General features: G+C 39.1%; 2 protein-coding genes across 5 annotated transcripts; one reads left to right on the top strand and one right to left on the bottom strand.

Annotated features, from left to right (window-relative positions):
• Positions 1-8,232: 8,232 nt before the first annotated feature.
• LOC106408061 (epsin) lies at positions 8,233-9,768 on the top strand. The gene is made up of 4 exons (XM_013848911.3): positions 8,233-8,549; positions 8,676-8,798; positions 8,937-9,098; positions 9,182-9,768. Exons 1-4 carry the CDS (start codon positions 8,407-8,409, stop codon positions 9,648-9,650), a joined length of 897 nt encoding a protein of 298 aa, XP_013704365.1. The 5' UTR covers positions 8,233-8,406; the 3' UTR covers positions 9,651-9,768.
• On the bottom strand, positions 9,743-11,837 carry LOC106407976 (actin-12-like). 4 transcript variants are annotated; one of them, XM_013848841.3, is made up of 5 exons: positions 11,755-11,837; positions 11,291-11,359; positions 10,813-11,206; positions 10,075-10,688; positions 9,743-9,979 (listed from the first exon to the last, which is right to left on the bottom strand). In XM_013848841.3, exons 2-5 carry the CDS (start codon positions 11,348-11,350, stop codon positions 9,914-9,916), a joined length of 1,134 nt encoding a protein of 377 aa, XP_013704295.1. In that variant the 5' UTR covers positions 11,351-11,359; positions 11,755-11,837; the 3' UTR covers positions 9,743-9,913. The 4 variants fall into 4 exon arrangements, with proteins under 4 accessions (XP_013704295.1, XP_022555567.1, XP_048606720.1 ...); XM_022699846.2 differs by lacking the exon at positions 11,755-11,837 and adding an exon at positions 11,652-11,720; XM_048750763.1 differs by lacking the exon at positions 11,755-11,837 and adding an exon at positions 11,501-11,634.
• Between the last annotated feature and the right edge of the window lie 1,282 nt (positions 11,838-13,119).

The following is a 13,119-nucleotide window of genomic DNA, read 5'->3' as shown; positions in this document are numbered from 1 at the left end:
TATATGAGTTGCAACAACTATGGGCTCAAGGTGCTGAAACATACGATGTTTCGTGTAAAGAAAAATTTCAAATGCGGGCAGTACTAATGTGGACAATAAGTGATTTTCCAGCATATGGTATGTTGTCTGGATGGACAACGCATGGAAGGCTATCATGTCCATATTGTCAAGATAACACTGATGCTTTCCAACTAAAACACGGAAGGAAAACGTGTTGGTTTGACTGTCACAGGAGATTCCTACCACCTGATCATCCATATCGTAGGAGTAGGAATTTGTTTACGAAGAACAAGAGGGTGTTTGACAGTCCACCTCCGGAAATTTGTGGGAAAGATTTGAAGATACAACTAAGAGATTTTGGTGCAGAAAGGACGCCAGACGTCGGTGGACATGAGCGTTTTCCGGTAGATGCTGTTGGAGAACTACATAACTGGCACAAAAAAAGTATTTTCTGGGATCTGCCATACTGGGAGGATCATCTGCTAAGGCATAATTTAGATGTCATGCATATTGAGAAGAACGTTTTTGCCAATCTCATGAACACGATCCTTAATGTTCAAGGTAAAACAAGGATAATTTGAAGTCAAGACTGGATTTAGTCGATATATGCTGCTGCATCCGCTCCTGTTCCTCCGGGTCCTCCGGGAGTGATGAGTGTTGCGGAGTTGGTTCAACAGCCCGGTCGTGACCATCTTCCGTATCTCACTCTGTATCGACATGGACGGGGTCAAACATGGTAATCAAGTATTTTTTTTTCTTTAAATTTGGATTCATTATTAACCGTTTGTTCTTTTTATTAGGTTCAACCGATCCGGGAACGGGATCAGCGCATGGATCAACCGTATGATGTACTCGGCCCTCGACAGGGGACATCCGACTTTCACTCACTTCCCTACCGACAAGCAGGTTCTGTGGTTTCGTCAGTTTGCGGTAAGTATTATAATTTTTTACTTATATTTTTAATCTTTAATATAAATTTTCTACTAATTGTGTTTTTTTTTCAACAAGAGTTCAACTGGAATTCCGATGAGACGCTCTTTATCTATCACCACTTCGTCCATAAAGTTATGGACAACTATGGGAAGCAGATCCACGAGTGGAAGAAGAAGTGGGAAATCAATAAGGTTCGATTTAATTTATTAAACAATTTTTTAATTTATTAAACTATTTTCTTTTTTTTTTATTAAAAGGTCCCAAAGTCGGTGAACGACACGGTCTGGAAGGAGTTGTGTGCGCATTGGGATAAGGAAGAGACGAAAGAAACTTCTTCCACCAACTCCACCAACCGCAGGAGCGACCGTAAAGGGAAGGGCATCTACAAGCATAACTTGGGTGCTCAATCTATTGCCACTCTGGGAGATCGCATGGTAAGTTCAACCGCTTTTTCTTCAATTATTTGAGTTTCAGAATTTTAATTTATTGTGCATTTCTTCTAATTTCTAATGTTTCTTTAATTTATGTTTTTTTTCAAGGCGGAAGAAAATGATGGCGAGCCGGTTGATGATCTCGCCCTAATGAGGAGGGCGTATACCAACAAGAAGACCGGCCAGATTGATGACGGTCTTGTGAGGGACGTGGTCGACCTGGTCCAAACTCAGGTGGTAGACGAAGTGTCTCAGCTTCAAACCGAGGATGGCGCTTCGACGGCTTCGACCAACTTGTCCCGGTTTCGAATCAACGAAATCGTTGAATCCGTAAGTTCTTTTTTTTTTTAAGTTCAATTCATTTATTTCTTCGTTTAAATTTGTAAATTTGGCTATTTTCTATTCAGTCGGTTCCAAAGAAGAAGGGACGTTTGTTCGGTTTGGGTCGTCGCACTCGGTCGGTTCCTCCTTCTTCTGCACCACCGCCCTTTGTTGATCCAGAAGTACTTACGGCTCAGTTGAAGGACAAGGATGATCGCATATCTTTGTTGGAGACCCAGATGGCGGCTCAACAGGCGGGCTATGAGGCACAGAGGAGGCTGAACCAGCAAATGATGGAGATGATGCAGAGGATGTACCCGAACGAGGTGTTCCCGGACGTGCCAGACCCGTAGTTTTTTTTTTTCCAAAAACTCGGAATGTTTTATTTTTATTTGTGAAAGTTTGAATATTAATTAATAAGATTTCAATTTTAATTTTTAATTTTATATTTTCGAATTTAAATTTCAAAAATTTTATTTTTTAAAAAAAATTAATATTTTTTACATTCCGAGGAAATTAATTATATTTTTTACTCGATCGATCGATGCGTTTTTGGACATAAATCCATCGATCGATCTATTTATAAAAAAACGTTCGGAATATACCGAGGGACATCTTCCTCAGAATATACCGAGGGACACCTTTCCTCGGAATATACCGAGGGGCCGGTTCCTCAGAATATACCGAGGGACATGTTCCTCGGAATATACCGAGGGACATGTTCCTCGGAATATACCGAGGGACATGTTCCTCAGAATTTTCTGATCGATCGATGGATATATGTCCAAAAACGCATCGATCGATGAACTTCTGAGGAAATATCCCGACGAAGTTCTCCCTCGGTATATTCCGAGGAGATTTCCGACAAACTAGTGTTCCTCGGAAATTTGTTTCCTCGGAATTTTGTCGGAAAATTCCGAGGGATTTCCGAGGAAAGAAGAAATTCCAAGGAATTATTTCCGAGGACTTGTTTCGTCGGTATGTCGTCGGAATATCGATATTCCGACGAAATTCCGACGATTTTTTCCCTCAGTATCCTTGTTGTTTTCTTGTAGTGGATGATGCAGACATGGCTAGAGGATTAAGCTCTGATCGCCGTTTCTTCACTCCGTAAACCGTCTCACTTCTTTTGTCATGGTTTAACTAAAGTTCTAAAACTATTGGGCCAGTCCCGATTTGTATTGGGCTTAAAAGTTCTTCACTTTGTGCCTTAACAGGCTCCAATATATTATATATATATATATAAAAGCCCTTTCTCAAAAAAACAAAAAAAAAAGAAATAAGAATGGAATCCAATCAGTTAAATAGTAAACTCATCTGAAGAATATCGTGTTTGACAGGGGCAGCTGTGGGTTCCACTAATTTGTGGCCGATGGTCTAGATCTACTGTATATTAAAGTTGCACAAACACAAAGATTATAAGAACTTCTCTTCTTATTAGATTTAGAAACTCTCTCAAAACTAAACATTTCAATGTGTTTCTCTTAATGGAACATCTCTCAATGAGAACTCTTTATATAGGAAGAAGATACATATTGTCCTAAGAGCGAAGCTACATCTTTTCCTAATATAATATGAAAACATTCCTAAGCTCGATATGTTTTCTTTTTTCCTTAACCCATCAAACTTCACTTTAATGAGTTAATTGCTCCTCAAGTTAATTGGAATTATCCAACATTCTCCCCCTTAATTCCAACTCGAATCTCGGTATGTTGATCTTCTGAACTCCGATGAACTTGCATAGACCGTTAATAGGTGCATCGCATTTCTTTGATACGATGTTGCATCGGAACGTGAGTATAGATGCTTCACTGCTTCTCTATGACTCTCTCTTAAGCATCCTATGGTGCTTCGGTACGATGTTGCATCAATCTGAGGCTCCTCCTCTGCCTTTGATACTTTCAAACTCGTGTGCATCAGAACGTGAGTATAGTTACATGACTCCATCTTCGTCTTGACAAGTATACCTTGCGCGTATCCTTCTTGTTTGATGTGAATGCCATCCGCTCCTTGCGTTACTTCTATACCAAGATAGTATGTAAGCATCTCGAGGTCTGACATCTCAAATCTTCTTGACATATCATCTTTGAATTGCTTGATAACATTGAGCGAAGTCCCTGTTACAAACAAGTCATCGATGTATATAGCTATGATCAGAAGCTCCCCCTTCTGTTTCTTTTGATATACCGCAGGTTCCTTGGTGTACTTCGTGAACTCCATCTCCTTGAGAACATGGTCGAGTTTGATGTTCCAAGCTCTTAGAGCAACTGGTGCAAACACTTCGTCGAAGTCTATGCCTTGTTATTGCACGTAGCCTTTTGCGACTAGCCTTGCTTTGTATTTGATCACCGTTCCATCTGCATTCCTCTTGATCTTATAGATACACTTCAAACCTATCGATTTCACACCTGTCGGCTTCTTGACGAGCTTCCAGGTCTTATTTTTGATGATAGATTTGATCTCTGCGTTCATTGCATCGATCCAAGCTTGTATCACTGCAGCTTCGATGTAACTTTCTGGTTCACCATCGATGGTGAGCAAGAGTCTGCCACCTTCAAATTCAGCAAGTAGGATGTAATCATCGAACTGCTTTGGTTTTCTGATGTTACGACCATATCTTGATGTTACATGCTGGTCTTGGTTTGCATCGTTGTTCTCTGCTACTTGTTCTTGTTCACCTGCGTCTACAACTTCTTCTTCTTCATTATTGTTTTGCTCTTCGTGGTGTTGGTGATCTTGATGCTCATCACCATCTCCTTCTTCTGTAACATCAATATGAGAAAGCTTGAATGATCCTGGTTCTTCGTCTACGTTTGTTGATAGTGTGGACCAATCCCAACTTTTCTTCTCATCAAAGATTACATCTCTACTAACAACTATATTCTTCGCAACCGGATCATATAGCCTGTAAGCTTTTGAGCCGGGCTATGTGCCTAGGTTGATCACCATCCTTGATCGATCATCCAGCTTCTTGAGATGAGGACTGTTGATTTTTGCAAAAGCTACACATCCAAAGACCCTTAGATGCTCAATGTTCGGTTTCTTAACATACAAGCTTTCGTATGGAGTCTTGTTTTCCAAAGCCTTTGTAGCAATGCGGTTTATGAGATATGTTGAATGACGTACTGCTTCTCCCCATAGCTGATTAGGTATCTTCATAGCTTTCATCAAACTTCTAGTCATCTCCATTAGTGTTCTATTTCTTCTCTCAACCACACCGTTTTGTTGCGGTGTATACGGTGCGGTGAGATGTCTAGTTACACCTTTTTCTTCACAAAAACGAATGAACTTAGAAAATGTGAACTCTCCTCCTCTATCGATGCGAAAAGTCTTGAGTTGTAACTTCGTTTGATTCTCCACGTACTCCTTGAACTTTTTGAACCGATCGAACGCTTCACTCTTCACTCTTAGCAGCATCGTCCACATGTATCTTGAGTAATCATCAATTAAGACAAATACATATCTATTGTTTGCTGGTGTTGATGGTGACATCGGACCGCACAAGTCACCATGTACCAACTCCAATGCGTGTGATGCTCGATACTTTGCTTTAGGCGGGAAAGACTTCCGAGTTTGCTTCCCATCTAAGCAGGCGCTGCACACATCTTTCTCGTGTATCACCTGAGGCATCCCTACTACTATCTCTTTGTCTACCATATTCTTCATGACTCCAAAGTTCACATGTCTTAGTCGTGCATGCCACGTCCATGTAACATCAGTTTCTTGTATTTGAAGACACTTCGGATATTTAACCTCCATTGGTGTCTTGTACAATCGGTTTGGTTGCCTTGCGACTTGTACTAATAGCCTTCCACGGGGATCTTTCAGCATCAGTAAGTCTTCTTTCATATTAACCTCACAACCCATCTCGGTTGCTTGTACAAGACTTATGATATTGTGTTTAAGACTTGGGATGTAGTAGATATCTTTGAGTGCTCTTCTCTCCCCTGTTTTTCCGATAAACGTGATCAAACCTTTCCCAACAATCTCGACGTTTGATCCATCACCGAATTTGACTTTGCCTTTGATGCTCTCATCTAGGTTTGAGAAGAACTCTCTCTTGCCTGTCATATGGTTACTTGCACCATTGTCAAGGTACCATATACTCGTATTTCCATCGCATTCATCAAACCTCTTAGGAAACACTCTCTCTTCGTTGAGGAATACTATTTCATGCATAGATAATGCATCTACTTCTTGTGTTTCCGTTAGGTTAGCTTCTTCTCTTGGTCGTGTAGGACAATGTGACACGAAGTGCCCCATATTGTCGCATCTCCAGCATTTAACCTTGGAGTAGTCCTTCTTGGTCTTGTCTGAAGCTTCTCCTCCTTTGTTATGACCATCAGAACCATTAGACCTTCCTCCTCCTCTTCCTCTTCCACCATAACCTCTACCTCTGCTTCCTCGCGAGTTGTTATGGCTTCCACGACCTTGTGCATCATTCTTTACAAACATTAGCTTCGATTGATCTTCATCTTGGGTTTCTTCTTTGATGCGTTCTTCGAAAGCCTTCAATCTCCCAACAATGTCTTCGAATCCCGTTGAATTTAGATCCAACACTTGTTCTAACGAAGCTACGATGTGAATGAACTTCGTTCTTGGAAGTCCCTTCAGAAACTTCTTTACCAGCTTTGATGCTTCCATTATATCTCCTAACGCGGCTGCTCTCGATGTTAAGCCTAAAAGTTTTCCTGCGTAGTTATCCACCGTGTCTGTGTCTGTCATCTTCAGTTTGCCGAACTCATACATCAAAGTTTGTAACCTTGCTTCTCTCACGCGATCAGCACCTAGGTTACGGGATTTGATAGCTTCCCAAATCTTCTTCGATGTATCATATTCTCCAATCTGAAGTATTAGCGCCTCCGGGACTGATTGAAAGATTAGAGCAATCGCCATATTGTTCTTCTTTGCATCGTTACTCCCTAGATCAATCGTATCCCAAACTTCGTATAAACGAAGCATCACTTTCATTCGCATCGACCATACGGTGTAGTTGGTCGATGTTAGCATCGAACATCGTATGTCCTTCTTCATCTCAAGACCTTTATCATGTGCTTGAGAATCGTCTCCCATGTTTTGATCGAAGTTACAACTCCTCTTGTAAACGACCTTCGAAACCTGGCTCTGATACCAATTAAAGTCGCACGAACACAAAGATTATAAGAACTTCACTTCTTATTAGATTTAGAAACTCTCTCAAAACTAAACCTTTCAGTGTGTTTCTCTTAATGGAACATCTCTCCATGAGAACTCTTTATATAGGAAGAAACTACATCTTTTCCTAAGGGCGAAGCTACATCTTTTCCTAATATAATATGGAAACATTCCTAAGCTCGATATGTTTTCCTTTTTCCTTAACCCATCAAACTTCACTTTAATGAGTTAACTTGCTCTTCAAGTTAATTGGAATTATCCAACAGTATATCTCTGGCCAATTTCTCGCTAGATTTTCGGGGTGTCAAGAGCCGCCCAATCGTGAGATTCATTTTTCAAACTGTACGGCCAGTTCTACTGCTTCCAGATTCAATCACTCCGTGTAGAGAAGGTCGCTTATACTTTGTGGTCGCTTACACACTGCTACCATAGTAACCACTTTATATTTTCCACTATAGAAGTATTAAAAAAAAATAACATTTTTTTATTATTTACTGTAAACGACATATTTCCGCACCAGAAATATCATATAGTAACAGTAACGGTTATACACAATCTTTCAACCTCGACCTATTTCCACATATTAGAAATATTAAAACTTATTTCTCCCAATTCAGAAAGATCAAAATTCATATCCCCATAAATGAAGGTTTGACTTGTTTTAAATGGTTTGAACGTAAACCGGTACTAAGTTAGTATGTTTTGGACCGAATTTAAAACCCGACCCAACCTGAGATCCAAATACAATCCCGATCCAACTTCCTAATCATACTTTGGTAAAATTTTAAAATCAGATTGTATCGATTCAATCAGGTTAGCCATTGGTTAAGTTTCAAATTTTTGAATAGTAAACCGATCTAAATCGGATTGTGTGGATTTTAGTTCATACTTAATACATTATGGAGATATAGGTTTTGATCTTTTGGATTGGAGAGAAATAAGTTTTAATACTTCTAATATGTGGAATTAGGTCGAGGTTAAAAGATTATGCGGAATTGTTACTATATGATACTTCTAGTGTGGAAATAGGTGTTTACCCGAATTATATTGAAAACATGAAAGCTTTACCCAAACCCATATATCTTCTTTTTATTAACTCCTTGTTTTTTAACTGTATTATTCCTTCAAAAGTTGTTAATACGGTTGAGTCTGAAACCAATTTCTCAATACAAATTCTGCATATGCAATAAATAAATAATTTCGTTTTTTAAACTACATAATTCATTTTTAAACTGAATTATTCGTTAAAAATACTTGTGCGTAGTTACGGACTTGTGATATATAGAATGAATCACATCAGATCGGTTAGGAAACAAATGTGGAAGTAATTGCATTTGGTACTATAATGCTGACTTTTCCCATGTAGCCATAATAAGTAAACGATCGTTCAAATTTTCAAACTCATGACCTTTTTTAATCACAGATCTGGACTTTTCTTGATTTATTTAATTTTATTTGTCTCTTTATTCAATGACCAATCTAGAAAATATAGACATTTAGTTGAAACCTCCTCTCTCTCTCTCTCTCTCTCAGCCTCGTATGCAAACTGAGAATAATTTGAAGAGAGATGTCGATGATGAGCAGAAATCGAAGCAGCATCGGCATGGGAACACCTTCATTCATTGACTTGAAGAAGCAAGCTTCTTTTTTCTTCAAAGAAAAGCTCAAAACTGCGCGTTTAGCTCTCACCGACGTTACTCCTGTTCAACTGTTAGTTTTCTTTCTTTCTTTTGCTTCTCTTGTAATAGGTTTTACTTCTTTGACTCATGAGATCGATGGATTTATTGATATCTAATCTATGTGTATGTGATTATCATGTGAATAATTTCATCGAAGAATGACTGAGGAAGCTACGGATGGAGAGTCATGTGGTCCAAACACACAAACCTTAGGATCCATTTCAAAGGCAGCTTTTGAGTTTGAAGATTACTTGCAGATTGTCAATGTCTTGCACAAAAGGTCCCAATATCACTTATCCAGTTTTTATTTTATTTAATAACTTCTGGAAGAGAGGTTAACCAAATAATTTTGTGCTGAAATAAGACATGTATTTATGTTACTGATTTATGGAGCTTTGTTGTTGTTTGGTGTTAATAGATTGGCAAAGTTTGATCAAAGAAACTGGAGAATGGCTTATAACTCGCTCATAGTCGTTGAACATTTGCTCACTCATGGACCAGAGAGCGTCTCAGATGAGTTTCAAGGCGATAAAGATGTTATCTCGCAAATGCAATCTTTCCAACAGATCGACGAGAAAGGGTACTCGTTTTAGGGTTTACGGTGGAACATGTTTTAATGTCTGAAAAAGAATCTAACTGCTATAAATTTTTCTCTATTGGCAGGTTTAATTGGGGATTATCTGTTAGGAGGAAATCAGAGAAGGTCTTGAGGCTACTTGAGAAAGGAGATTTGCTCAAGGAAGAGAGGAAGCGAGCTCGCGAGCTGTCTCGAGGGATTCAAGGTTTTGGTAGCTTCAACCGCAAGCCTTCAAAGAATGAAGTCCTACAAGAATCTTCCTCCTATAGGAAATGCAATTCCAACTTCACCAAGTACATTGAAGATGACCAAGAGATCAACACAATGGTTTCTCCTAATGTCACCGGCCACTTCCCTCAGCCGTTGGTGATTGACCCGAACGAGGAATCGGGGAGGAGTATGAAAAAAAATATGGATCCTGAAGATGAGGAGAACACAGAGATAAACCCACTTTTGGGTTGTGATAAAAAGGAGGGTCAAGATCTAGTAAAAGAAGAAGAGAACCATCCATTTACCGATGGTGAAAATAAGCATATCGTCTCATTGCTTGATTAGAACACAAGTTGAATATGTTATAAATGAAATCTCGGCATGTATGTGATGTTTGCATACCAAAATGTATACAAATATAACAATAACACTGTTAGTTACTGATATGTATTTTTTTCTTAAACTTGATTTACTTCAAAAGCAAGATTATATAATAATAGTAAACAATGAGGAAGAAGAATAACCGAAAACACAGAGAAGGCCGGTAAGCAATGATGGAAACTGGCTTTAGGGTGAAAAAAAATTGATAATCACTTTGGTGAATTTGATCAGAAGCACTTTCTGTGAACAATCGACGGTCCAGATTCGTCATACTCAGCCTTTGCAATCCACATCTGCACAATTTGAGACACATTTTGGTGGTATCACACATTATAACCAAAATAGTAACATTTGACTATGATAGAAGATCTGTATGGAGTTTGTTTACCTGCTGGAAAGTACTGAGGGAAGCCAAGATAGAGCCACCGATCCAGACACTGTACTTCCTTTCCGGTGGAGCCACCACTTTGATCTTCATACTGCTTGGAGCCAACGCAGTGATCTCTTTACTCATCCTATCACCAATCCCACCGAACATTGTGGTTCCACCACTGAGCACAATGTTCCCATAAAGATCCTTCCTGATGTCCACATCACATTTCATGATTGAGTTGTAAGTAGTTTCATGGATTCCTGGATTTTCCATTCCAATCATCGATGGTTGGAACAGGACTTCAGGACATCGGAAACGCTCTGCCCCGATGGTAATTACCTGCCCGTCTGGCAGCTCGAAGCTCTTTTCGACAGATGAGCTGGTGTTGGAAGTCTCGAGCTCTTGCTCGTAGTCCAAGGCAATGTAAGAGAGCTTCTCCTTCATGTCTCTAACGATTTCACGCTCAGCAGTTGTGGTGAAGGAGTAACCACGCTCTGTCAGAATTTTCATGAGGTAGTCCGTCAGATCACGACCTGCAAGGTCGAGACGCAAGATTGCATGTGGAAGAGCATAACCCTCGTAAATTGGAACCGTGTGGCTCACACCATCTCCAGAGTCCAACACAATACCTAATCAAAAGAATATGCAATAGAAATAAAACCAACCACACTTTATTCAAATTCAAGCCATATCAATCTTTAATTACTTAATAAACTGAACAGACTAAAGAAACATGGTTATAAGTGTACTAACCAGTAGTACGCCCACTGGCATATAGGGAGAGAACAGCTTGAATAGCAACATACATAGCAGGGGTGTTGAATGTTTCAAACATGATCTGTGTCATCTTCTCACGATTAGCCTTTGGATTGAGAGGCGCTTCGGTTAGCAGAACCGGGTGTTCTTCAGGGGCAACACGCAGCTCGTTGTAGAAAGTGTGATGCCAAATCTTCTCCATGTCATCCCAATTGTTTACTATTCCATGCTCGATCGGGTATTTGAGAGTCAAGATACCACGTTTGGACTGTGCCTCGTCTCCAACGTAAGCGTCCTTTTGTCCCATTCCAACCATCACTCCTGTGTGACGCGGACGACCAACGATGCTCGGGAACACAGCTCTTGGAGCATCATCACCTGCAAAACCGGCCTAGGAGCAAGAGAGTTGAATATATTAATATATATATATATATATATAGTTTTTAATCATCTAGAGAAGCTTTCTTTTGTTTACCTTGACCATTCCAGTCCCGTTATCACAAACAAGTGGCTGAATATCTTCACCGTCCGCCATTTTTCAAATCTACATCAACAGAAGAACATAGCAATGACACAAATAAAAATAAAACGATTAAAAAGCAGAAAATAAATCAAAAATAGAAATACCATCGGTAACAAGTCAACTGAATATATAAATCAAAAACAATAAAAATGTAACCAGTACATTGCTAAAATTGAGAAGTCTCGCATTTCTGAAATCAACTTCATTAGTTTATACCAAATCAAAATATATTTAATGTATATGGACATTCGATCCTTGAATTTCTGTTCCCTTTCTAGATGATCTTTCATTTAACCCATTAACATTGATATACCTGGAAAAATGCTACCTTACAAGATTAGTCTAAAATACACGACACAATTCGAAACAATTAAAGAAAATTGTGAAAACCAATAAAGAAATGAAATAACATCTACCTGATGAAATTTATGCAGCTGAAGAAGAAGAGAAGATTGCTTGAAACGCCCACATTTGTCCCTTAATATCGTTAGTTTTCATCTATTTTTGGTTCTAAACCGTTAGTTTTCTTCCTTAGTCCAATATCTCAGCCTGTAACAACACGTGTCCATCTATTTTTGGTTCGAGGATTCAGAGAACCACTGGTCTGATCGAAAGTTGCGGTTGTTATTTACCGGAAAATAGGGGGTTACCGGCCGAAAGCATGACCCTCTTTGGGCTTTTATGTTTTACGCCTTTCAGTAAGTATATATAAACCCATGGCTTTGAATTGTGTCCAAGTAATAGATTAAAGCTCATATTGGAGTCTTCCTTTTTTCAAGTAATAGAGCAAATTAGATGTATTATTTAAATATTTATCAACGTATCATTTATTTTCGGACGAACCTATTAGATAGTACTAGAAAGGAAAAAAAGAATCTAAGCAAAAAAACAGTGTTTTTAAAACCGGACCGACCCGATGGTTGGATCGGGTTCGACCATGAACCGGTTATATAGCCGGATTGGTCTAGTAATTGGTTCGACCATGAACCGGCCACATAGCCGGATTATATTTCAAAGTTATTAAACCAATAAAAACCATTAAAACTATCGAAAATCTATAAACCATCCATTATAAACAAGCAACTAATTTATATTTATAATATTTTATGTTTAAAATTGATTTATATTTTAACTATGCATCATGTTTACTAATATTACTTTAATATTTACATACTAAAAAAATATTAAACCATATTATTGAACCAGGTTTGATCCGGTCGAACCATATTGAACCGTGACCCAAAATATTTCCGGTTCAGCTTCCGGTCCGGTTTTAAAAACACTGCAAAAAAGCAAATAAAGGCAAAGGTTTAAAATAAATTTGCTATGAATCATGAAGTGGATGGTCCATAACCTAGACCATACACGTTCAAGGCTAGAGTCCATTGGAGGTTTACATCTAGCCACATGGAAGATCCATTCAACCTTAGTCTTTATGAGTTTGACCATGTCATTATGTAGAGTATCTTTGTAATCAATTCTCCCTTTAACATGTTATCAGCATTCTCACAAATCTTCTCTCAAATCTTAACATGTTATCAGCATGAGACTCTCTCCACCTGAGCAATCCCATCCGCCGGCGATCATCTCTTTTCCGGCCATCTCTTCCAGCCCTCAGCCTTGCTCCGCCGGCCAAGTCTATCCCTCTCACGGTTTTCCGGCCAGCTCCTCCACCTCTCTCTCAACCAGCTCATCCGCGGATCAGCTCTCTCTCACGGTGGTCCATTCAGATCAATTTGGTGTTTTCTAAAAGGTAAACTAATCAAAACCTAAAGATCTAA

This window comes from Brassica napus, chromosome C3 (genome assembly GCF_020379485.1).
Source record: "Brassica napus cultivar Da-Ae chromosome C3, Da-Ae, whole genome shotgun sequence".
In the NCBI taxonomy this organism is placed as follows: Eukaryota; Viridiplantae; Streptophyta; class Magnoliopsida; order Brassicales; family Brassicaceae; genus Brassica; species Brassica napus.
The sequence above is the reverse complement of the archived record's forward strand: the minus strand, read 5'-3'. Positions and strand labels throughout refer to the sequence as shown.